The 27,724-nt window shown below is 39.5% G+C and overlaps 2 protein-coding genes and 1 long non-coding RNA gene across 3 annotated transcripts; 2 read left to right on the forward strand and 1 right to left on the reverse strand.

Moving 5' to 3' along the window:
* Nucleotides 1-240: 240 nt before the first annotated feature.
* Nucleotides 241-18,190, reverse strand: LOC117938093. The gene is made up of 3 exons (XR_004655327.1): nt 18,076-18,190; nt 17,695-17,697; nt 241-251 (listed from the first exon to the last, which is right to left on the reverse strand). It is a non-coding gene; the product is annotated as an uncharacterized LOC117938093 (long non-coding RNA).
* Nucleotides 2,068-4,673, forward strand: LOC117938092. Its single transcript, XM_034862457.1, has 7 exons — nt 2,068-2,226; nt 2,953-3,097; nt 3,471-3,569; nt 3,676-3,820; nt 3,993-4,141; nt 4,252-4,391; nt 4,482-4,673. Exons 1-7 carry the CDS (start codon nt 2,097-2,099, stop codon nt 4,661-4,663), a joined length of 990 nt encoding a protein of 329 aa, XP_034718348.1. The 5' UTR covers nt 2,068-2,096; the 3' UTR covers nt 4,664-4,673.
* htr5ab (5-hydroxytryptamine (serotonin) receptor 5A, genome duplicate b) lies at nt 16,629-27,724 on the forward strand. The gene is made up of 3 exons (XM_034862456.1): nt 16,629-16,722; nt 20,400-21,180; nt 25,867-27,724. Exons 2-3 carry the CDS (start codon nt 20,473-20,475, stop codon nt 26,197-26,199), a joined length of 1,041 nt encoding a protein of 346 aa, XP_034718347.1. The 5' UTR covers nt 16,629-16,722; nt 20,400-20,472; the 3' UTR covers nt 26,200-27,724.

Raw genomic sequence — 27,724 nt, forward strand, 5'->3', positions numbered from 1 at the left:
AAAATAATTTACAAAAAAAGAAATACTTAATAGCCGCACCACACAGCATGACTGTGCCTATTCCTTAATACTTTTATCTCATCCTGTTGTATTATTGCATGCAGCAAATCACTCCACCTAGTCCCGAGGCAATTAGGTTTTCCCCTGTGTAATCATTTTCTCTTTACATGTTGCAGTTTGCTCTGACTATACATGAAAGAGTCTGATTATTTATATTTGTTTGCCGAATTAAACAATATTATTCTTTCTCCCTGCAGGAATACTTATGACTGGATGTTCACCACGCCCGCAGTGCTGCTCTATGGATTTCAAGTTTCTATCATCATCAATATTTGCTTGAACATTGCATGGTTATTTCTGTTTGACAGAGAGTGAGTGTGAAAGTTTAGGTTGGCTACGCAAACACGTTCCTCTATGTTTAAAAAACATGATGAAAAGCTGTATGGCTTTGCTGTCATTTCTAAAAAGGAAGTATTTGAATTACAGACATTGTAATAAAAAACAGTAATACATTTACACATTCAACAACGTGGGTGCCCTTTTGAGTGAAGAGCTGTGCATATGCAAAATGACAGAACTCCAAGATGGGTTTGAGTTTAGCAAAGATTAAAAAGCCAGATTATGTGTACACAATACATGTTTATAGTAGTAGTCTTCATCATGGGACATTTTTACCCTGACTATACTTGAACATTGATTGCTCTTCATTTCCCTCTTGTTGCACACTGGAACATGGTGCTATTCTTTTTGCCTTGGTAACCTATTTAAATCCATATTTGCAAGCATGAAATCTATGAGTGATGAATAAGGAACTTTCTGTTAAACAAAAAATATATAATGGGTCAACTAGTGAGCTTTAAAGGTACTAATAGATGTGTTTTGTTACTTTCAGATGGAGCCAAGCTAACAATTTCCCTGTTTCTAGTTTTTATGCTAAGCTAAGCTGGCTCCAGATTCATATGCTGTACTAACATGGAAGTGGTAAGTATTCGCTCATCTAACTCTCTGCAAAAAAGCGAATATGCATTTATCTCAAAATGTAAAAATAACCTTTAAAGTGACATGTTATCACTTAGTCCCAGTGCACACGGCTGACACACTATCAGGTTAAAGAAGCCAGCCAAGTGGTCCCAAAGCTGCTGGCTGTTACATCACCCATATCTAAAGAGTGAATCCTCACCAAAATGTCCAGTCCAACGGGCTGTGCAAATATAAGGTTAGAAGCAGAAAAGTTAGGCCATAGCAAAAGCCTTGAGATTGGTTTCCCTCTCTGCCATTCACTTGACATTAAAAAGAAGTAGATAAGTTCACATGACAGACCAGCATCCTGTACAGTAAACTGTATTTAAAGCAGCCAGACAATCTGCCAAATATTTCAGGATTAGGATATTGCTGGCTGCCATAGAAGCTGGACATAGCTTTACTAGCTTTCAAGTCTTCTTTCATTGGTTGAATCAGGTGCAAAATGGAGTAGCAGTATATGCAACACACTGATATACCCGATATACTGCAGCATCAAACAGAAACCTGGAAATGTGACTGTGGAATCTGTCATTGGTGCTTCTTCTTATGGAGTTGTTAGCCTGATGAGTCTGACTGCCTGCTGCGTTCTGTCGTTTAGCTGTGTATGATTTTTTTCTTCCTCTGAGAGATGACACACAGGCAAGGGAAACCAAATCTTTCATCGCTGTCTCCCTTTGCTCCCAGGTTTCTGCTAGAGAGCTTCTATCTGGATAAGCATTTGCGTTACCTTGTGACCATCTACCCTCCGGTAATACTGTGGTTAACAAGCACCCTGAGCAATTCTGGTTCTCCTGAATGTAACGTTAATATATTAACGGGTTTGACACTATTAAGACCACACACCTTTTCCAATAGACCTGTTTCATTTCTCTGTGCACCGTTCATTGATTTATATAGTTATTTAATCTCCTCTTTTCTTTAGCTTTGATTTCCTGCATCATGTTTGTGGCATACATTGCCCCTGGTCATAGCCTACCATAAAATGAAACAGTGGTCCAAAGTCCAAAACATTAGATTGTTTTGACAGATATTTGCCTCCCAGTCTTCTGAGCTGTCGGACATTAGGGTTCCAGATGTCTCCTTTCTCAGTGAAAAACTGTGACCATGTAGTGATACATGCTGGGACTGTTGCCCTGGCTATAATTGCTCAGTCCATCTCTGATATCTTCTGTTACCTGGCAAAGGACAGCAACGTGCCCAATGGTGAGTGAATCCACATCTGGTCTATATTCATGTAATTATACCAGTAGGTTGCATTCAGAGTTTAAAATACTTTTTGTCTGTACATTTTTTCAAAGTCAAAGTTGTAACGGTTTTGGTTATTTCACATAGGGAGTTCCGTATTTTGTTTTCTCTGAGCTCTTCTCACTGGTTCGAAGTGGGGTGGTTTCAGTACTGTAAATGGTGATCTTACATACTTTAGTGCACCCATCACCATGATGATGATTTTTGTGTGTTTATTATATATTTATTATATTATATATTATATATGATAAATAATGTTGTTGTTTTTTAACTTTGACGCATATTAAGTCATGACTATTTAATGTTTATGTTTATGTTTATGTTGTCTCCATGTTGTCAAGAAATTCCAAGTATTAAGTATTACGACAGCATGTGAACTTTCCACTGAAAGGCCTTTGCCCTTACAGTCATTTCACATAATCTTTGCAACCTATTGACCCTAATGGAGGGCAATACATCTATCTAGACCATAAACACACACACACACACACACACACACACACACACACACACACACACACACACACACACAATGTAGTCTAATTGTATGTTTTACAATGCTAAGTTGGCAAATCAACACTGATCTTATTAATTCCTCAGCTACAATATGTCACTGTCTGGAAATGTCTCATGTGTCCTAATCAAGCACCAGTAATTTTTTTTTCTTTCTTTCATGGCCTTCAGCTGTGTTTCAGACCTCATCCAGGAATGTGTCTGAGACCTTCCCCCTGGAGGTGACTATGGACTGGTGGTCTGAGAGCTTCTGGATTATGGTTGACTTGTGGTCTAAAGCCTGGCTCTTGTATGCAGCGGTCAGCCTCTTTAGAAGGTACCATGGATCGTGTCTTTAAAGCTTTATTCAATGCCAGAATAAAGTGTGGATTAATATAACTGCTGTTATAGTCCTTAAGGTTCTAGTATGTTTAATACTACAGCAATACAACAGAATGGTAACTGGTGTGTCTTTGCATATGTAGGCCATTTGAATTCAAAGCAAGAATGGTGGCCTCTAATGATGAAAATTAATTTAAAGAAAACAGAATGTAAATACAAAACACATCAGAATGGCTGTTGCCGAAATGTTTTTTGACTGCAAATAGAATGATCATTGGGGTTTGATGTAAAGCAAATTTCAAGCATTATGATATTAAAGAGTGATGTGATCAAAGTAAATATCACACATATTATTGTTCCATATGCAGAAATGCCCTCAGTCCGGAAATCCACCCCCCAGTATTTTATCTGATGTGGACCATGATTAACATTGCGAGGATTTTCAGCATGACTCTGTGGGACCGACGGTAAGTAGAGCCAGTGCTCTTGTACTGCAGCACACACAACTACTGTAACACTCACAAATAAATATGTCTCTGCACAAACAATCAAAGCTGTTGTTGCTTTGTACAGCAATATACTTGGATCGGTCCTAGTCTGGTGGAATCTCCCAGCCATCAGCTTCTACATGCTCTACATGTCCTACTCTAACCTCAACAAGCACAAAGCCTGGCTAGCCATCAACAACCCTTGTGTGATCTCATGGACACGTTACCTGGTGAAGACGCTCAATAACCAAAAGTTGTCTAATTGTAGTAAAAAAAAAAAAAGTGTTCTTCTTGTAATAGCTAAAAAAAAAGTTAAAAAAAAGTAAACTGAAAAGCTATGTTAAAGTCCTAAAGATTTTATCAGTATCTACATAATTTAAAATTCTTTCTAATTTGTGGCAGACCCAGAATGGCTTGGCAGTGTTTGCATGGTGGTCTCTCTTGAATGCTGTTGTGGGTCTGGGCATCGTGCTCAAGTACAAACATGACGTGCCGGATCCACTGATCAGCACCATTGTCCTTACCATAGTCTCCTTGTGCACAATAATCTGGTAAGGACAAAAGTACGGGAGCTATAAATATTTTATTTTGCAGTTTGTGTGTGTGTTATAAGTTATGGAACAATTTGATTTTAAAGAAATCCCTGACAATGTCCCCTTAGGTTCATTCTGCAGAGCTTCCTGTTAACAAAGTACATGCGCTACACATTCAGCGTGTACGCCATTCTCATTCTGGGCCTGGGTGCTATGTTCACTAGAAGCTATCGCGTCCATGACTTAGTTGCAAACACAGTCTATTGTGGTAAGATGTTTCCTTAGAGCAAATATGCACATTAAACCATAAAATGTGTCTATGTATTGTGGAAATTTACCCTGTCTTTTCTTTTTTTAGGGTTCCTTATGCTCCTGATGACCATCATGAGCTTGATCCATTTGATCTCTGCATGTTTGCACACAAAGACGACCAGCAAACCTGATCCCACGAAGCCCTACATGCCATTTGAGGGCTGTGAGACAGTGTGGCACACAAACCTCAAAAGTGACGACATCAAGAAAGATTTCTGCAAAATCTGAGCTCATGTGGTAAAAGAAAACAATTAAACAAATCAGCACGTCTCGTGCAAGTTTGCACTTTACATAAATCACCAAAGGGGGGCAGCACATAGTCATTTCCCACTGAGAGTGTGCTATGATAAATCCAGCTCTGTTGTACCAGGGATTTGCACAGTGTTTTAAGCTTTCGATGGGAAAATATGTATATTGAGCAAATGATTCTCATCTAAATTCCATTCAGTGAAAAAAAATTGCATCCAAAACAAATAAAAAATTATTTAATCCAGTGTGGTTTATACTATTTGTGTTTTGAGGCCAAATTTGATGTACAGTATTCTCTTTTTAAATCATGAAATCTTAACACACACTTTATTTAAGCTGAACCAGGGTAATACAACAATAATAGCTTGTTTTTTTTAATCATGATGATGATGACATTTCCCAGATTTGTGAGCAAACTAAGTTAATTTAAAAACCTCTATACTCTCTCCCACTCTCCATATCTCACTGTGTCTGTGACATGATAGAGCGGAGATAATCACACACACTCAAGTTTATAAGTGCCCTCTTTTTTGATGCTGCTTAAAGAACAGAATATCAAACATGCCCGATGGCTGTAAGCAGGACCTTTGATGAGGATGCTGAGTTGAATAGGACACAATGTCAGATGAAAGCAGCGGAGAGAAAAAGAAAGACAATGAGGATACAATGAACGTGTCTATGGATGGACATGCTGACCGCACAGCTGAGCAAATTGGTCTCCTTCTGCAGCACAGTCTTGTTCACTGGGACCAGGAAATGTAATGCAACATGGTACTTTTCCTCTTATTTCCACATATTCACATTGGTTTGGAATAAGATACAGGCACAGTATGTCCTTTCTATCATTTAGATTAAGATTCATTGATTAATTTACAACAAACTACACAAGCAATAATGTTGCTTTCTCTTGCTGTTGGTGAAGTGTGTTTCGTTGTTTACAGACAGACATATAGAATAAGTGCCTTTTCTTGTGGGTTGGCAATTTATTTGACTGCCTCTTTGGAGAAAATTCTGTAGAATGCTATTACCTCCAGGTTCATAATGCAAAACTAGTACACTAGGGTTGTCGTTGAAGGAGTTTGCGGGAGTGGAAAATCCCTAATTACAAATCAAATCACAGTAATTTAGTTTTGTATACATTTGTGGCTTAGTAATTCTGCTTTGAGAAACATTGATTTTGAAGGGATATTACACTCAGCAACAGTACGTCTGGAAATGCAGGAATTACAGAGCTGCCTACAGTGATGATATTCTGGCTCATTGAGGAGTATTTTTCATTGAATTTTGATTGATTGAATGATTGATTGATTGATTGATTGATTTTAAACGTGAATTATTTTCTGGTTTTAGTAAACTGAATGTGTTAGCGGTTTGGACTGTATTTTGATAATCAATTAACCATTCAAGTCATTTTTAAGCAAGAACGGTAAAAGTAACCTGATTTCAGCTTCTTAAATTAGATTTTTCTGGTTTCATTGGCCCTTTGTGGTGAAATATAATAACGGTTCAGAGTGAACTTTAGAAGGTTTTTCCTGAACTTCCAGCAGTAAGCAACATCCAGTCGATTCGGATAGTGTTGTATTTCCTCCCTTAACGGTATAATGCATAAGCTTAGTTGATTAAAAATCACGTTGGCTCAATACAATACAGCAGTGAAAGATTCTGAGGCAAGAGCAGAACATTTGATTCCCCCATACCATTTACCACCCAGTATCAGAGTAAACACTTCCAATCAAATTTCCTTCCAACTATTCCCTCCCTGGCAAAACAAATATTTCAACTTTTCTAAATACCTATGATTGTACAAAGTCATTTAAAGATACCAGGTGATAGTGTGTGCTTCAGGTGTCTGCAATTCCATTAAATTGCTTCATAGATGTGACTCCTGCACTGTGGTGTTATCACATTTTTCCTTCAGAGTACTGAGACCAAAACCCTCCCATGAATAAAAAACTGGTGGTGGTGTGTGGGTCCGGGGGGGGGTGGGGGGTGTTACTGTCTGGCAGCCTTGTAATTGTTTCTGTACTCTCCAAAGACCTTTTTCTCCATAAGAGAAATAACCTAGATATGCAAATGTGCATCACCAATTAATTTAATTCAAATAATTACGCAGAGCAAAGACATGGGGTTGAAAAATACTTTGTGCCAAGTTGGCTTCCCATTCAAGCTCCCTCCCTGTGCAGTGTAAAGCTAAATTAGCTTGGTATATTGAAGCATATTCTGCTACATGAATAAGCTTTAATCATCTCTGACATTTTTTGTGAGCGGTCCTAAGCCTTTTGGAATCAACAAACACTGAGTCGGTGGAAGTAATCAATACAAATAGAGATTCAAATGTAGTGGCTAAATGCATAAAAATGACTGCATGACCCTATTTACAGTGCATTTTAATGCTACAATTTAAAACACAGTTGAACGCTGGCCTTTTTGTTTGAACATATTTCACTGTACTTGTGAAATATGGTTATGTTCGAAGTCTCTCTAAGCGCAATTTGTGCACTTGAATTAAATGCTCTCTAAAATAATATATTGACTTAAACTTGTTCTTAACAGCTACTCAAAAGACGAATCATTTGAATTATTGATTTCCTATTTACATATCTTCCAAAAGTCCCAGTCTTCATGATTTATAAAATGTCAAAAAAGGGAAATTATTGAAGTATCACAATAATTTGAATTTTTTGAACTGCCACCAGAAATTATGAAAATTGTAACCTTTGTAATCTTTGGTCAACATGACTTGTTTCTCGTTAACTTCACTCAGGAGTGTTTCATTCTTAAACTAACTATAGTCTTAAAATGTGTGCATTAATGACAACATATACATCATAAAACTGGGATTTAAAACAGAGTTATAAATGGGGTTTAATGACACGTTAAATAACTTTAAGCAGGTCAAGCTTTAATGTATATGCATAGTTAATAGATATTTATACAAGTATTACAGTGGTAGGCATCCGACAACTTTCATTACGGTAAGTAGAATATGCTTTGGACCTAAACCAAGACTGTGATTAAGGAATTTTGAATAATTGCAATTCTGTTGGTATTCAGTTAGTATTCAAAAAAGCTGGGCATCAACAACATGCACAAGGTTGACATATTGGCTTTCGCTGGAAGAAAAAACAAAGATCAATCTTGTATATATCACAACTGTGGCACCGTGATGCCATCAGCTTGGTAAAACAATTAGAATATCTGTAAATGCTTTGAATTAATTAATCCCATGACACAGTTATAGTAATTGGGTGGTAATCCCTGACTCCTATTGCTCCATATTTAAGACAAACCCACTCAGTCCAGATATGAGGACAGCAGACACCAAAGAGTGAGGACTAATTATTGCTTTAAATTGATGATTTTTCATCTGACTAATTAATGATGATGCTTTTCTGTGAGTGCAGATGAGCAGTGATGTAGTCTTCTAGGACACAGGCAAACCAACAAGGAACATGTTGATGTTAATCAAAAAATGTAGACCTTAATTTATACTTGTAATCAAAGGGAGTGATAATTATAGAGAATATAGTTTTCTGGTGGTCTGTAAATTACTGTAAAAAGATGGGAACATAATTCAGTGACAAGTTTAGAACAAAGAGCTGAACAGCTGACAATTGATCAAAACTGTCATGACAGTTTTCCACATCTGGGGATTGCATTGCTGGATCATTCTTGGAATACACTTGTAGCATGTTAATGTCAATTGGACTGGTTCAACGTCAGTCTTTTCTGCATTAAAGGTGACTTGTATGCATTAAGTTTGTCAATCCTGTATTGTTTAAGTGACTCATAATGTGAGAGGGAAATATACAGAAAAGGTTATTCAGCTAATTACACTCACAAAACTCTAAACAGAGTATTCATATTTTACCACTTTGCAAATCAACAGCACAATAGTATCTTATTTCACATGCTAACAACCAAATAAAAAGAAGCATAGCAAAAACAAATTAACAGCAGAATAAAGGAAGATTTTGGAGAAGAACCAGCAGCCAGCAGTAGCAACAGCGTATCATTTCTTTGGTGCTTTTAAGCTTTTAAGCAGCTTTCCCACAACTTTCCGCACATTGTTTCCAGCTTTAGCAATAACACACGGAAATACCCACTGTGTGATACCTGATACACCTGACGCACCTGATATATTTTGCTGACATGTTTGTCATGTCCACTTTGAAGTGATAATTTGTCATTTTTTTATATCTGCTGCCCAGAAATGCCCCAGAAAAAAAGACATAATAATGAAAGCAACTCAAGTTGTTTATCTTAACTTACTCGCAGAAATGTACCTGACATTGATTGTCCTGATTGTTTTCACAAGTTTTCCTACTCCTATAGTACGACTCGTACATACTGTTTGATTGTATATATCAACTTTTCCCCATGACAGTTTTTGTTTATTCAATATTGGTTTCTGATTGCGCAGGAAAACTTATTATTAATTTAACACTTTAATCATTAAATCATGATGAAAATGTTTTTGACTGAACTGAATTTAATTTTTCAACTATAAGTACAATTGATTTCCACTAATTGCTCTATATATTTTTACCCATTAAAAAATGAATTTGAATGTCAGGGGGAAAGTGATTACAGCTGGAGGGAAGTGGAATCTGTTTATGAGTATGAGCAAATGTTATTTTCGTAATACTGCTGCAAGCTGTGTCAGTGTGGCATGGTGTTGAATTTAAAATTCAATATTGTTAGATCAAATGAGGATCACAATAAAATGAGTGTGGTGATGAAACTAATGTAGCTCAGCGTAAATTCTCTCAGGAAGACCTGACTATTAATTGATGCACTCCTAAATCAATTCAGCTGTTATCATAATAAATGTATATTTTAGCATGCAAATATAACAACAAATATGCATATCTGCAACTACTCTCTCCAGATTGAAATGTATCTCAGCATAAATCCTTACAGGAAGACCTCACTCTTAATCAACGCTTTACCTAACTAGAATCCACTGTTGGAGGTGTTCACCTTCCTGCTAAACCAATCAGAATCATTAGCCAATGGCAAGGGCCAATCACAGAGTCACAACCCTGCTTTAAATAATTGTTTCTCCCTTTGCCATTTAGCTCTTGTTGCAGGCAAAAAGTGCAAACTTCCACCTCCCCGTACACCTCCAGTCATCTACTCAGGCTGACCGGTCTGGTCTTTGGGCTCTTTTCTCGCCACCACCGGTGTCTTGATTCCATCGGGGGGTCTGAAGGTTCTCTACCCCTGTATATAGTTATACGAAAGATTTGTATAGCGATGGAGTCTAATCGCCAAAGACTTTGTACAATTTATTTGAGCTGTACAATAAATCTTATTTGCATGTCTGCAAATATGTCTCTCCCAATTGAATTGACATCCAGTCGTTTCCAGAATCAAAACCTCAGCTGTAGTTAGACTGAGGAAGAAGACACTTTCCTTTATGAGATGTGTCAATTAAAAATGCCCTGAGACAGATCCTCAGTGATGTGACTTAAGGTCATCAGGTGTTTCAGGTTTCGCAACATCAAACATCCTCTCCAATGTGACCCAGCCAGGGTTGATCAGGCCCTGACTAAGTCCTGCTATGCCATGCAGTGCTCTGCAAATACCTGCTGTGCCCTGCAGTGCCGGGCTATGTCCTGCAGGGCCTTCTATGTCCTGCTATTCCCTGCAGTGCCCAGCTACGCCATGAACTACTACAAAAACACTATTTCTAGTCATTGTTCCATTATCATTATTGTGACTATTATTGCCACTGTTCATCACACCCCAAACCAGCACCATCAGACACCGCATACCAAGAGCCTGGGTCTGTCCAGGAAGTTTCCCTCACCACCCGAGGTTTCTCCATAAAAGGGAGTTGCTGTTGCACTAAATGCTTGCTCTTGGGGGAATTACAGGAATTGTTGGGTCGTTATAAATTATGGAGTGTGGTCTAGACCTACTCTATCTATAAAGTGTCTTGAGATGATATTTGTCATGATTTGATACTATAGATAAAATTGAATTAAAAATTGAACTGAATTGGGCACCCAGATAGCTCAGTTGGTAGAGCGGGTGCCCATGTATAGAGGATTACTCCTCGACGCAGCCGGCCCAGGTTCGAATCCGGCCTGCGGCCCTTTGCTGCATGTCACTCCCCCTCTCTCTCCCCTTTCATATCCTCAACAGTCCTATCAAATAAAGGCCTAAAATGCCCAAAAAATAATCTTTAAAAAAAGAAAAAAAAAAGAATTGAATTGACTTGCTTCCCAGCAGCAACCCACGAATCAGCCCTTTTCAACCAAAGCCACCTTGTGGCTTTCTCTGCGGCATCACCTGGGAACCTAATTGCCTTTTGTGGAGCTTAGCTGGGCTTGGTAGGGCATCGTAGACTGCTTGCACAAGGAACCGGACGCATTGGAAGTCTGCCTGCTTGATATTTGCCTAAATGATCCTGGGCTGCAGTACACTCTCCTCCTTTGTCCAAGCGCCCTGCTGCCGGACACAAACCACCCTTCTCACTCGATCTTCCTCCTCACCTGCTCAGACCTCTTCCTGGAGTAGATAGTGTCTCTACTTGCCCACCTGGGTCTTTGTCATTTCTGACTTTATACAGTATATATATATTCCAACAAGGCAAGTAAGGAGCTCTGAAAATAGGACAGTCTATTGTCATTGTTTGGGGTCCGGTAGTGGATCAATTTCAAGTATATGACTCATTGTTATTGTGATTGCGGCAAATTACAGATCAAAGTGCACTTCATACTGTTACACAAGTGCTCCCGACACAATTGGTGTCTGAGATGACATGTGATTCATGAATATGGGGTGTGGTGTGTGTATTAGAATGTGTGTGTTGTCAGGGGGCAGCAACCTCCCCGCACTATTTATTTTTTTAACTGAGTAAGGTGGGAGAAGGATTGGAGCAAAATCGAGAAAGGCGCCAGACACATGAAAATGGAGGAAATTAACATGCCCTGAAAAAAAATATGTGTACATGCATGAAATGATGATACAACCTCATGGTGTGAATTCAAAAGGGCTTCCTGGCTGCAGCAGAGCATAATTAGATGATGTATTTTAATTCTAAACCACACTTCCTATTGTTGCACTTGAAAATGTAAATGCCATTTTAAAGAAATATGAAGCCTTGACCTGTTTTACCTTGGCCGGTCCCTTGGAGCAGTAGATGGATGGCTCCTCTCAGAGTTTCCCGGCACATGACCTTGAGTGCTTTATTAATTTCCTTATTTTTTAGGGCAACACCTAAGGCTATTCACCTCAAAGACGAGTCAGGGGATCACTTGAGGCATAAGATCTGAAATTAGACAATTTCCAGTCAAAACGACTTCAACAATTCATTAACTGTTTCAATTATAAATTCTTGTTGAACAATAATGAAATCAAAACGATCAAATTAGCTTTTTGTTTTATGTGTAAGCTACTCTTTTCAATTGTTCAAAAGATAGTTATTTAAGGTATTTAGTGACTAGAGTCTTGTTAATATCATATTAGATTTGTTATGACACCAAAATTGGCAACAACTGCATCCATTCCACTCTGCTAAACTTATGTTTCAATTCAATGCCAAGTAACAAAGACAGCACTTTCAAAAGAAAAAATTTAGAATAGTCCCATAGTATGTGAAGTTGAGAAACGTGATTCACACTAACTGGCATTTAACTACTTGAATTAAAAACCTTATTCATTAAGATGACAAACTCCCCCAGGAGAGTGTAAATTAGAAACTGGAATCATTTTAGCATAAAAGACATTTTGAGATTTTGACAGACGGCAATAATCTCTTTTAATCAGAGAAGTTAAGTGACTTAACATTTACAATTCATGCACTCACTCAATGTGTTATCTTTGGAAAGGTGGGAATAAAACTGAATATATCATCTGCCTTGTGTTTACCAAAGATGAATGAAGAAAGAGGCAGTCTTGTCCTGACTGATATGCTGTAGATGTAAACGTATTTATTTAAATATAACAATACAAATTTACAGATATCAGTTGCAATCAAAAGTAGAAACAACGATTTTCTCCCCTTTGAAAGTTAATTTTTAAAGATAAAAACATCGTCACATTCCCCGGGTTGGTAGCTTTTATGAGAAATCACAAAAATAAGTGTTGAAAGACAAAGTGTTGTATACTGATAGTAATGTTGACACATGATATAGCTTTGCAATCTGACCATTCTTCTTATAATACTCTAAAAGGTGTCTTTGGAGGAAAGAAAACTCTGTTATTTACCCTTAGTTTGAAATTCTTCTAACATATCAGGCCGCTAAAGAATTTTCAGTCTTGGCAAGTTTACAGCACCACACACAGTTAGAGCAATTTATCAAGACGATTGTTGTACAATAAGGAAACCTCTGTCCCTCACTTTATGCCCAAGAAAACAACCAAGGTTTCAGGGATAATGGAACGAAAGATATTGTGCCTTTTCGCAGATTTTAAAGGTATTCGTCACAAACCGAAAATCCTGACACATTGAAATTTTGTCCTAATGATGGCACCATATGGAAAGGTAATGGCTCACCAAAGTAATTACAATTCATCCTGAGGCAAACGTGTGTACCAAATGTCATGGCAATCCATCCAATAATTGTAAAAACATTTCCCCAAAAACTATTTTTTGATTAAGCAAGGCCACTAATTGGGTAAAAATATGCAAATGTAAAGCTATAATTCAAAGAGATGGTTGCATTTATAGCTTTACAATGTGTGCTGATTTAAGAGGAAATGCAAAATTTAAACAAATTTAAGAGTAAGGTTGGGATAAAATAACAGAAACCAAATAATCCAATAGAACAACACCATTACACCGTAGCCTCTATGATCAGCCAAAGACTTGCTGCAGTCTTTGGCATGCACACTATACCTGAGGTCATTGTCACTTTGAATCAATCTTGACAAATTATTTTTGAGCACATAGTACAAGTTGTGAGCATTGTTCACATGCAGACAATTCTGCTATCCGTTTACTCTGCCAACAGACCATCAAAGAGGACCTCTGCTGCTACATCTTCACAATTTATTGAATCTTTCCTTTTCCTTCATCTACTGGGCCGGTGCTGCTTGCCTCAGCACATCACAGCCTAACACCATGTCTGAACCTACTCCTGCCTCACCAGCTACTGACACACAGTGATGCTCTAATTAGGTGTGGGTGGTACAGTGCAGACAGATATTAACTGTCAGGGACGCATGACAGTAAAGACATTATCAGCCTTGTCGGCAGAATTTATTGTCACCTGAAGACGTTTATTGTTTGGATAAAATCCCAATAGAAAGGTCAAAGGCATCTTACACATGGGATATCCTCCTGTAGCAAATACTTTTAAAATGTGAAATCAATAAATGTGAAAGTGTGTAACAAACGCTCAAAATGACCCAATGGATCATGACACTGCTTCAATGGGGAAGCTTAGATTTTACGTACACGTATTTTACGAACATGTACAACATGTTCATAGGGCAAACAGAGGGTGCTCTAATATGAAATCCCAGGATTCTCTTTGCTTAATATTTAATCATTCATTGTGTAATTACTGCAGGTCAGACACACCGCTAATTTTATGTAGCAGGTTTACCAGCAAAGTCCCTGATCCAAGACGACATCACGTTTTTCCCGGACCTGGGACGTGAAGTTGTAGTTGCTGACAGTGTTAAATCCTGGTAGGAACAGGAATAATTGATGACTGGCTGTTTATGAGGATGAGACCAGCCTGGCGGGACAAGGTCAGAGATGTGCTAAGAAAAAATGAGAATAAAAAGACCCCTTTTCCTCAAACAAGGGAACAGAGCAGTTTGTTAGAATGAGTAAGGTGAGTAACAGCTACTCCAAACAGGACACAGTCTGATGTTTCCAGTGACACAAATGTAATTGTTAAGCTTGAGTAGTGCTCACACTTTTTTTTTGTAAAAACAAGACTACAATGCATGATGTGACCCCTTACTGTGTTTTCATCTAAGCCTGTGCTGCAGTGTATATTCATCAAATCTGCAGTACAGCTAAACAGCTGGAAGCGCAAGTGTCATCTGTTTTAACAAGGAGCACTTTGTACTTACACTTTAAGTGGGTTGCATTAATGCCTTCATAGCCCTATAATTAGTAAGACACCATTTCTCAAAGCAAGTTATACAGCGACTGCATGAGCAACTGCAAAGCTGATTTGATTTTGTGCATTAGCATCAACTGTTAAAAGGGGGAGGAGGGATGGCAGGAGGAGGGGTCAGGAGGCAGGGTCCTACAGCTACCCAAATTTTTCCCTTGAGGAGGGGATTATGTAACAGAAGGCAAGTGTCCCAGTACATGTGTGCAGCTGCATATTTCATGATTAGTTACCGAATCACATTTATCCTCTTTCAGCAGGTGTTTCAAACAAATCCCATGGATTTTAATGTTAGCACAAGCAACAATTGGATAAACACGTATCGTACTCTCCAAGGTTGCTGGAGTAAAGGACATGGAAGGTGTGATGTAACATTTACACTGCAGTAGCATCTACAAAGCCAAGTGCATGCAGTATTTTCAACATGGGACTCAATGCGGGTTATTTTGGCACAAACAGGCTTCTTTTTTTTCTACGATGGTAATGAACAAGCCTCCCATGGCGCTGGCTAAGTTCTCACTCATCATCAGTACTATAAGGTCTGTGGTGTGTTTGTGATAAACAGTGAGCTAATAGTTGCGGCATTGCTCGGTACTGTTGCTGTATTATATTAAAGACTAATTGGAAATCAGTTACCATAACAGTCACTGGTGCACTGGTGGAAAACACTGCAAAAGTGTCCTCTTGGATGCCCCCATTGTAGATAAAAAAAAGAATGCCCTCTGTGGTGGCGCAATGTGCATGAAAACGTCACAAAGTGCTATCTACCCCTCCATTGGAGAAAATTAGAGGAAGTGCACCAAAGTGACTTTCTAGTCGAGAAGGCCCTATGCAGTGCAATATAGGCTGCCCTACATGCTATAAAAGTAGTAGTATTTGATGGTTATGTTTTCAATTTCAATCTTAACATGGGTTGGGATCTGCTTTACCATAAATGCATCACAACTTTCTGCACTCTGGTGCCCTTGGGCGTCAGACATTCTAAAGCCTGACATTATGAAGTATGATAGGAATCATACAGTAGCTAGTTGTTTTGGATCAGCCTCCTTTGTATCCGCTCCTGGTCTAAAGCTACAGGTCTGTTGCTGCAGAAGGTAGCCTAATTCATTCTAATAAGCAAGATGGAACCCCTTAAAAACAGATTAATTGATACATGGTTTGCTAAAAAGTCACAGTGTTCTTTTCCTGTAAAGACTGTCATTGCTGGAAGCAACTGGTGCAGACTAATGATTTCATTAAATTAATCATCCTGGGAGATTTTCTCTGGACAAAGGTCGTGTCCTACTGGGAATTCCAAATATAGCCCAATTGGGAGAAACTTGATAACAAGTTGTATAGCGTCGCGTGCTCCTGCCAACATATGCGATTTGAATCACTTTGTGCGAAATACGCATTATTCTGCGAAATATGGGAGAAATGCCGGGGGAGTTTCAACGGTGGTCGCGGGGAAGTACCATCCATCATAAAGCAGCAAGATCCATGTCTCCTCCAGCAACCTCTGATCACGGCAGAATGAGACTAATTAGGACAGAGGGCTTGTTTTCTGAGAAGCACCATCAATCCGAAAACACATAGGCATCGTCTTCTTCCACGCATTATGTAAAGACAGTTGTTAACTCGCGCGAAGTGCACGCAAAAAAACAAACGCGCGTGCGTTTGCGCACACACGCACACACAAGCAAGCACGCACGCAAGCAAGCACGCACACACACACACATAAACACACACACCGAGAAAACGCAGTGTTTATCATGTGAATTGGACTGAGTTCCCCCTTCCGACCACTGTGTGGTTCATTCCAGCGGCTCTGTATCTTCAGCGCGAGGTGCCTTTCTGCTGTCATCAACACACTGAGCCAAGCGGTTCAATCACTCCGCGGAATTTCGATGGAGAGGTTAAGATCGAGCAGAGATATTCTCGTGCAGGACTGTCTTATGCCGAACTGTTAATGGGGTGAGTTATTTGCGTTTATAAATCGTTGCCGCCGAGTTTAATTTTCTAATAATAAGAATAGCTTTTTTTTTTTTTAGAATAGGAATCAAAAGTGAAGTTGTGTTGTTGAGATTTTGTGTAACAAATGTTTCGGTTGATAATCATCTGTTACCAGAGTCAAGTGCAGACCGGAAACAACATTGGACACGTTAGCTCTACACAGATTATTATTGATATAGTAGAGTTATCATTCTGGAGAGCAAGTCTCTCACAAACTGTGGATTTCAATATACAATGCACATTTGAATGTTTTTTTTCAACTAGAAAGAAGAGCATTTGCTTTAAATATCGTACATGAGATTGTTTTGAAAACACGTTCCACCAAATCAAAGGTAAAGTGCTGAATAGCCTACACAACAGGAATACTCACAAGGTAAAGGTTTGCCTTACGGCTGCCTTATTATCTTTAATGGTTCTATGACAAATGCCAGAGGACACATCTATATACATTATCTTCCCTTCTGTTGTAAATGTCAGCCCTCTGATGCCTCAGAGAAACTCTGTAAAACAAATCGTGTAAAGAGTGTACAACCGTTTCAGAATGGAGAGCTCTACACAAAGAGAGAATGCACTTCACACTCTGGCTGTTTCAATCATGAGGTTGTGACAGTGTGTATGGACACAACTATTAAACTGAATTGAGATGTCAAAGTACTTTTTACCTGAATCTGTAGCTGGCTGCCTTCAATGTTTTGTTAGAAATAGGTTTTTATCAGCAGGCTGATTGCATGAGGGGCAAACAACAATAATCATGGATTAGAAACAGAAACTAAAGTTGAATATGTGTAAAATTTGTTAATTACCATTCTTTTGCTAATAAAATCCCACTGCATTTTCTGTGGGGCTCATAAATAAATGCAGCAAAGAAAACCTAAGTTCAAAAGCATGCAAAACACATCACTCTAAGTTTGGTTACAATGGCTTGATATCCACAGCCTTGTGTGCAGTGTGGCCTTTTTACAAAGTCTTCTCAAGCTCAGAAAGGATAAAGTTACTGATTTGCTGATTTTTAAATCATAATGAAATATACAGTATGTGGTCAGGAAATATTTCCCTGCTGCAGCTCAGTAAACATGAAAAGGACTCTCTTGTACAACTAACGTTTTCTGGCACATATATAATTTTTCTTTTTTAATTTAACCTTTATTTATTCAGGGAAGGTTCACTGAGAAGCAGCCTTTCCTTTGTAGGAACGCCCTGATCACATTCACACAGTTACACAATCATACCTGGAAGGTGCCCAGTACAACCCCAGTCTGATCTGCTGGCCACAGAGCAGCAGGTTTTGAGGTTACGAGCATTGCTCAAGGGCACCTCAGTGGTGGTAATAAGGGAGGGACAAGCGCTGTCTTTCATTTTCCCCACCCAGTTTTTATCCTGTTGGTCTGGGGATTGAACCAACGACCTCCCCATCACAAGCTCTCTTCTCTAAGTCCACCAACGCCTTGATACCTTAGGTAATGAGATGCTAATTGCCCTCTGTCTCTGTTTAATTTCTCACAGTTAACTAAAAGTTAACTCGAATTACCACTTTACCCACACAGCTGTCTAAAAAATACCCTAAAGTATAGACTTAAATGTGTTCAGGTATTATACTTTGACGTCAGTGAACATGATTCCTGTCTTCTTGTCTGTCAGTGTCTCTCTCCTAACTCCTCTCACATATGCATAAATACATTTGCATGTGTCTTTCTGCCTTGTGTGCCAGTCTTTCACAGAGTGAGTGACAGGTGCTATTTGAGGGAGGGAACACGCATGTTTGATTGCCTGTTTCCTTCACAACGGTTGTCCAATTTCATGGCTATTAGGCTTGTTAATAGGCACGGGGAGAAGACAGAGCAGAGGGCCTATCCGTGCACTTGGTTGGACCCTTTTATTAGAGGGCACGGTTTGTGATGCTAGAAACCTTGTCACATGTCACATAAATATAGGACAGGGACATGGGTTGTATTGTTATTACCCATCAGGTCCTATTGATGAGGCTCAGTAACTGATAACAAGCAGATCACACTGACACAACCCACTGAGTGTAAAAACCTAAATCAATAAAGCATTTTAGGAGACACTATTGTATTTTAGTCTGTTGATTTTCTTGTAGAAAAATCAACACATATTCAAATTCAGTTAGGGACAATTATTTCAACTGAATTATATGCATTAGCCCCACTCATTATTGACACTTGCCTGAGCAATTCATCCAGAGCTCCTCATTACAATGTCACGAGGAGTCATGCAAAATGAATGATTACATTTAATATTCAAGGTTGTGGGGAAAAAGCCACTTTAAAGACGAAGGTTTGTGTGGTAAAACACTGGGTCACTGGTTCAGACTGTGATCTGTATTCATACAAAGCCTGGGAGGACTGTTAGAAGCAAGAGCAGGTTGTAGAAATTGCTTAAGGAGGAGGAGTAGTTCAAATGTATTGACAAATAAGAAATTGTAATTAATGATTCATCTTAATATCTTCTGAGATTGTGAAATCAGATACATCTGAATAGGTTTTTGAAAAATATGATGTATGGAATCATTATGGGAATTATGCTTCCGTGAGTCAGATGTGTCTTAGTTATCACAACAATGGATTCTGGACAGAAATGATGGATTTCTAATACATGTTGTAGACAAATTCTACTACTTCTGTGTGGTTTGCATTTAAAGTTTGTAGTTAAAATAGTCACTCAAATCATATAACGAAAACTGGAAACGGGATTGCCCTTTTGGTTTAAATAAAGTTGTTTAATTTGATTTTTGAATTGAATAATTGTTGATTTATGTAGTTGTGCCATTGGTGATTAAGTTGGTCTATTCATTTAAACTGTGTATAGCAGTTTTAAGTTGTAAAAATCAATCAACCAAACTTTACAACATCCAGCTGACAGACAGTGTACATGGTTGGTGATTTGAGATTCATTGTTTATGCACTGTTGAAACTTGTGTAGTGTAGACTTTGCATCTTGCTGAGCCTCTCCTGTGAATGTATTGAGAGAGGTGGCATGTGAAATATTTTCTTCTTAGAAATCTGAAACAAAAACAGTCCCAGGTTAATACAGTGTGTGTCTCCAACAGACTCTCTTATTTAAAGTGTACAAAGATGCTATTCTTTACCACTTGAAACATCCACAACAGTTGAACAGAGGGATCTCTCTATGGGATACAAAAGGGAGATATTCCCGAATGAGTGTACAATAAAGACCCCACTTAGAACTCATCCTTGCAACAGAGGTCTGATCTTGATTCAAATCCAAAGACAGCAGTGGTATATTGAAACTGAATATATACTGTATATGGTCTATTCCAGACCCTGCGATGTCCCAGAGTACTTTTGAGCCTTATAAACAACAAATGAAATTGCACTTGAAAGTTGTAGGCAGGTTGCTTGACAGCTGTTAGAGACTCAAGTGCTTTTTACTATTGTGAGCAAATCACTTAAGTACCTCTCTTGTGAATGACACAGTGATATACACTTGGGCATTTACACAATGGTGCTAAGCCAGCCGTAAAAGAGTATTGCATTTTCAAACATTAGTATATATTGTTGAATTTCATAGAATGTTCAATTATACAAAAGGTTTTCAGATGTGGGAGAGTTGTGCATATAAAAATCACATTAAAAAATGTTTCTCTCTCACAACTGCAGAATGCATCGACTTACTGCAGAAATTGTCTGTGAATCGCCTTGGCCCTTGGCTGCTGGGCTGTGAGCAGCTACCATGACGTATCCCAACACCAGCATTCTGACAGCCAACTTCAGTAAAGCGTTTGATGGCCGTGACTCCGGAGGAAACATCTACAGGCCTTTTTCTGTTTTCAGCGTGCTCACTCTTACATTACTGGCAATGCTGGTGGTGGCCACCTTCGTGTGGAACTTGCTGGTGCTAGTGACCATCTTGAGGGTTAGGACATTTCACCGGGTGCCCCACAACCTTGTGGCGTCCATGGCCATCTCCGACGTGATGGTGGCTGCCCTGGTCATGCCGCTCAGCCTTGTTCATGAGCTGAACGGCAGGCTGTGGAAACTGGGCCGTGTGCTGTGCCAGGTGTGGATCTCCTTTGACGTTCTCTGCTGCACGGCCAGCATTTGGAACGTGACGGCCATCGCGCTAGACCGCTACTGGTCCATCACCAGGCATTTAGAGTACACGCTCAAGACGCGCAAAAAAATCTCAAATGTGATGATTGCACTCACGTGGCTGCTGTCGTCTATCATTTCCCTGTCGCCACTTTTTGGCTGGGGGGAGACCTACACAGAGGGGATGAAGTGCCAGGTGAGCCAGGAGCCATCCTACACGATCTTCTCCACCTTCGGAGCATTTTACCTGCCGCTTTGTGTGGTGCTGTTTGTTTACTGGAAGATCTACAAGGCTGCCAAGTTTCGTATTGGCTCCCGCAAGACCAACACAATAACGCCCATGGCTGAGGTGATTATTCATTTACCTTTTTGTAAATCAGTTTTCTTAAAACAATCCCTCAATCCTTATAAGTCATATTATTCATAGCCTCCCCCTTGTCAAGGTAATAGGTAATACATGTAGATAGACACTCCTTAAACCAATCAGAGAGCTAGAATAAGCTGTACATGACTCAGTAAGATTGGTTGACAGCACTTTGTAATGATCATTTTGAGTTGCTGTTATGGAGGTAATATACCATGGCCAGCAGTTTACTTGACATGGTGTCACAAAAATGTTCTGAGAGAGACACCGGCCAGAGACTGGCATTCATGGAGATAGAGATTCACCTTGTACAGGTCAGCTGTAAAGTTGGGAATAAAAGGTGGCAAGATCCAGGTTAGCACACTTATTTAAACAATGGACTACAAAAATAATTTCAAGACATCACTTCGAAGCTCACCTTACATTTGAAACTGCTGTAGATATGACGTAGCAACAGGCAGCTTTCAGAGTGCAGGAGGAGACACACTAGCAACCATCAAAGAGAGGTTGGAGACAGCCAGCCAATGAGATAAGTGATGAAGGAGAGCAAGAGTGCTGCCAATGCGGGAAGGAGAAGCATATGCCCCCAGCAAATCCCCAGCATTAGAAACTGAGTGTAGCGAATGTGGAGAAAAAAGGGCCAATGGGAGGGAAGTCAGTAATAGAAATCACTTTGACTAAGGAGATTGAGGAACACATAGCAGTAAGTAAGGGACTCAAGGCCATGCAGAGCATTGGACAGACTAAATAAATATAGGACACACTCCAGTTAGGTTCAGAAACCACTCCAGGCTATTGCATTGTAATTTCCCAGTAGAGACAGGAGATATCAAAGCACATACATGACAGAAGCCAAGGCCAGTCCAAAAGTAGAGACAGGCAAAGGAAACAGATTTAGTGGCCTAAACTATCTGCTGATATTAATTGCGTAGTGGAAACTTGCCACTTCTGCCAGGTAAACAAGCGTACAGAGCTGAAAGAGCCACAACAATCTACACCTCTGCCAACAACCGTGGTAACAGATAAACACACAGACATATATAAGTAAGAGGCGATCACTACATTGTGACATCAGACTATTACTCCTATTTGTCTTTCCTTTTCTCAACTTCTTGCTGCCCTGCACTGGCCCACAATTATTAGTTGCTGTGCAATTATTTATCATTCTGGTTGATGAGCAATTCAACAGCAATCAGGGAAACATAAGTATCTGATGTATGAGCATACGTACAAATAATTGCAGCAATCCTGCTCATCACTACCAGCTTGCTAATGTGCGTAGGCAGAAGGTAGAAGGCTATAAATACCACCTCCAGCATCTTTAAAGGGCCACTGTGCCTTCCTGGCTTTGGCATTTCTCTAATCAGCAGACACAAAAGACTAGATCTATTCTGCAAGCAACCTATTTAATTAAAGAAAAATTAAAGAAAATTGAATCAGCACCTACCTTTAATTTGCCCTTAAGGTGGGTACTGGAATCTGTAAAGCACCCATGACACCTCAGTAATAAAAATGATGCCACTTTTAAACATCTCAGTGCAGACGCTTCTTTCTTTCACATATGAAAAGCTTCTTATAAAAATCACTCAGAATCTGAACATTTTGAGAACTTGCAATCATCCACATAATGGAGAGATGTTCCAAAGAAAATACACAGTGAATGCTTTTTTTCATTTATGGGATGAATCCATCCATCCATCCATCCATCCATCCATCCATCTTTGTCCGCTAATCCAGTATTGGGTCGTGGGGGAGCAGCTCCAGCAGGGGACCCCAAACTACCCATTCCCGAGCCACATTAACCAACTCCGACTGGGGGATCCCGAGTTGTTCTCAGGCTAGGGTGGAGATATAATCCATCCACCTAGTCCTTGGTCTTCCCGAGGCCTCCTACCAGCTGGACTCCCTTGGGAGGTGCCCAGGAGGCATCCTTACCAGATGCCCGAACCACCTCAACTGGCTCCTTTCAACGGAAAGGAGCAGTGGCTCTACTCCAAACTCCTTACGGATGATTGTGCTTCTCACATCTCTAAGGGAGACACCAGCCACCCTCCTGAGGAAACCCATTTTGGCCACTTGTACCCTGGATCTCGTTCTTTCGGTCATGACCCAGCCTTCATGACCATAGGTGAGGGTAGGAACGAAAACTGACCAGTAGATTGAGAGCTTTTCCTTCTGGTTCAACTCTCCTTTTGTCACAACGGTACGATAAACTGAATGTAATACTGCACCTGTTGCACTGATTCTCCAACCAATATTCTGCTTTATTGTCCACTTACTCATGAACAAGACCCCAAGGTATTTAAACTCCTTCCCTTGGGGTAAGGACTCATTCCCCACCTGAAGAAGGCACGCCGTTGGTTTTCTACAGAGAACCATGGCATCAGATTTAGAAGTGCTGATCCTCATCCCAGCCGCTTAACACTTGGCTGCAAACCAATCCAGTGAGTGCTGAAGTTCACAGGCCAATGATGCCATCAGGACCACATCATCCGCAAAAAGCAGAGATCCCCAGCCTACCAAACTGCAACCCCTCCCCACCCTGACTATGTCTCGATATTCTGTCCATAAATACTACAAACAGTATTGGTGACAAAGAGCAGCCCTGGCGGAGGCCAACTCCTATGTGATGAATGCACTTTGAAATTTCCCCCAAATCCTCAATATAGTCCTTAGTTATGCAAGTGTGACATCAGTTGGCCCGAAATTCAGAGCTTATCATCAAGGAGGAACAATCGTTGAATAAATTAGCCTGGCCCTTTAATTGCTTCGGTAGACCAACTTTATGTCAAGTTTCATTACACAGGCAATCACTCTTGTAGCTATGGAAATTTTATGGAATTTGTTTTATTAGTCATTTTGCTTTCCACAGATATACCAGCAGCTTATGCTTGTATTATACATATCTCATTACCCAGCCAAAGGTTATTCTCATCATTTCCCAGCGTACACTGAAGAATTGAGGCACAGAGACCTGCAACGTGTCTGCATGGAGTTGTGATGTGAGTCATTGCATCCACATCCAAGATAATAAACCTGCACTCATCCATCAAAAACACCCACTCAAAGACATTAAGACATACACACACATACATACACATGACACCAGAAATAGAGTAGTAAGATGCACTGAATCTTGGCCTAGATGCTCAAATAAGTAACTCAACACCGCAGTACCCAAAGCCATAAAATGCAGCCTACAGTTTCAGAAAAGAGTTAATGTCACTGCAAATAGGAAAACTCACCCATGCTAAAACACTGATAAATTAAAAATCTATCTCTATAATTTACATTTTATGAAACTTCAAAACTGTCTAGCTTATCAACTAAATTACCTGACCTTTAACAGTTCTGATTGTACACACAACCCATTGTAACATAATAAAGAAGCAAGTGAAACATTCTTAACAAGATAAAAAAGATCCATATCTGCAGGTAGGGGGCTGTCCTCATCAGAGAAAAGTCAATCACAGAGGATGTGTACGCTGTCACATTAATTGGTGCAAACACAGCAAGAATGACACATGTTTTTATTAGGACTTACAGTACATGCTGTTACTATTTCTTTTCTGGGCCAGAATCCTCCTTGAGTCTCCGCAAATGAAATGTAACTTTAGGGAACTTTTGTGGCTTTGGACTGAGCATGGCTTGCTGTTTCTCACTGCTTCGAGTCTTTACGCTGAGCTAAGCTAACCGTCTCCTCTCTTTAGCTTTATATTTGGCTTTGTTAAAATTAGAAGGAGAGTAGGGGGGCCGCTTCATAAAAACTTAGCTCTCAGGTTACTGGGAAGGATAAGTTCTTCATTTTAATGATTGGAAACACATTGTAGTCTTCAGTGAATCATTTATAGTGAGTCTCACCTTCTTAGTGTGAAGGTACATCTTAACTTCATTACTGATGCACTGTTTAAAAGGAGGATGTTCAGTTAAGTGCCCATTTTAGCAACTGCACTAACTAATGTTTGTGTCTTAAACCATCCACTGAATTTGAAACCAATACTTTCCAAGAGCACTATGCTTTTAACTTCTGCCCTCTGCTGTAAATAGACTTGCTTAATTCATTTTATCAGTTATAGGCCCCCCTGACCAGTATTGATTCAACTAAAATTTATTCCAGAGTTCTCCATCCCGGTGCAGGTTCTTGTTTAAATGTTGAACAGAACACAACAGTTTAGAGTTTAGAGTGTGCTTTACTTCTGACACATTCAGAAGGATGGTTTGTCTTTATAAGTGCTGTAAGGTTGCTGACAGCCTGGGCAACTTCACCTGATAACCAAAAAAAAAAGTCAGCCTTGAGCTCTGCTAGGCAACAATAAAGAGAAGAAAGTCAGCAGATTAATGTTGACATTTGCTTTTTCCTTTTCCCAGCTGCGCATGTTTGTGAAATTGTACAAAATGGGCTGCTAGAAAATGAAGATTAAGCCACTGCTCTGGCTATGTTCTGTGTGTGTGGATGTGTGTGTGTGTTTCCCGTGTGTATAATGAAAGAATAAGCTTTAGCTTGTTGATCCACCTGTTGATTCACACATCTATGCATCTATTGTTGAGCAGACAAAATGGGCTTTATTGTTGAAGATATTGCTTTTCCAATTGTAATGCTAACCAGGTTTTTCTGATGGATTAATGAATCAGTAGAGGAACTGATTTATTCTCTGATCGGCTCCCTCCCAGGTAAAGGATGAAACACATCAGCCGCAGATGATATTTACTGTGCGCCACGCCACCGTGACCTTCCAGACAGACGGGGACACATGGCGCGAGCAGAAGGAGAAAAAGGCAGCGCTGATGGTAGGCATTTTGATCGGCGTGTTTGTACTTTGTTGGATCCCCTTCTTCATCACCGAGCTTATCGTCCCGCTGTGCTCCTGTGACATCCCGCCCATCTGGAAGAGCATCTTCCTGTGGCTCGGATACTCCAACTCCTTCTTTAATCCGCTCATATACACTGCCTTTAATAAGAACTACAACAATGCCCTGAGGAACCTCTTCTCCCGGCAGCGCTGAGCAACTCAGAACCCTCAGTAGACACACTACACCAGCATGCACTCGACTGTGTTACTCCTCCAGACAAAGAAGGACTTAACTGACTATATCCATCATTCAGTCATTGTTCTAACGGATGATAAACAGAACCTATGTTTAAAAAACTGTCTTTATAAATTAGTTGTTTTGTTTCGTTTATTACCATGCTGAGGTTACCTCTCAGCTGGACTGAGACAAGTCACTGAGCTACTGTATCTGCATTGGTTGTGCCGTGGCAGTACTAGATATAGTGCTGTCTACATGTTGATTTCCTTCACCCATTTCAGGCTTGTTGGGGAGGAAGCCATGTTAACTCCCTCCTAAAGAGCTTCAGTATCTGTATGTGAAGTTACCGGGAATAATTTAATACAATGCTGAAAAAAATTCTTCAAAATATTCTTTTAAAATGGCCCACAAATAACCTCATAAATAAAATACCAACAACAAAAGGATTATTTTCTGATTTATACAACAAAATCATCATCATTGAATGGGACGTTTCAAAAAAAGGAATTGATTCGATTATATAAAACAAGGTTTACCTGACCTGAAATCCCACCTGTAAACATGTCTCCACCTTAGGTAGACATCCCCTGGCTGGATAATTATCCGGCTTCACGTGCAATTTATTCATACACACTTCAAGATAAATGTACAATCTCTCCTCTGACACCCAATATCTATTTACTGCACCAATTCTTTTTTTGCACATACACCCACACACTTCCATGCCTTTTTTAAAGCAATGAAATAGCAGACAGTATTTCTATCATAGATGCATTGTTGAGGAACTGCATCCATAAATTATTATATCTCACTCCAGGTAAATAAAGTAGATACAGAAGATATATGGACTTGTGTAAGCTATTCAAAGCATTATTGTAACAATAGATTCTGTAGTCTAAAAGGTCATTAAATGGGAAAATAAAAACTAGTATTGCTTCATTGTAGAAAGAAGGTAAAGTGCTGAGACGATGATGTTTTCAAGTATAATTTTCTACTAATGGAATCAGTGCACAAAACCTTAGTTGGTATAATGATTTTTTTTATATGACTCCCATTTCCTGCACACATTGCCATGTTCTAATGTAAGTAAACCTTTATTTGAGTGTGTAATATACTGTTATGTAAGGAATCAAGCATTAGAAATTGATCCTGAGCAAATAGTTGTGCTATATGTAAGTGTGAGCTCCTGTTGGAGAGCAACATCAAAGTGTGACAAATCTTATACAATGATAATCTTTTAACAAGTGCATCTAATGTTTAGCCTGGCAAGTCAGACCCACATCAAGATGTTGGGTCTGGGAACTCACCATTGGTAGGGCTCAATCCAAGGGGCGGGATAAACGGTTGTCTTTCAAATTCCCTCTGCACACAAAAGGAAATCGATACAACCAACCAGAGCAACGCTAGTTGATAAATTTAACTTTTGCCTTATCCGGTCGGCAAAACTCTGAACACATCTTACTTTTTTACGAATGATTTCAATACCGTTCTTTGTTCTTTT

This window comes from Etheostoma cragini, chromosome 22 (genome assembly GCF_013103735.1).
Source record: "Etheostoma cragini isolate CJK2018 chromosome 22, CSU_Ecrag_1.0, whole genome shotgun sequence".
In the NCBI taxonomy this organism is placed as follows: domain Eukaryota; kingdom Metazoa; phylum Chordata; class Actinopteri; order Perciformes; family Percidae; genus Etheostoma; species Etheostoma cragini.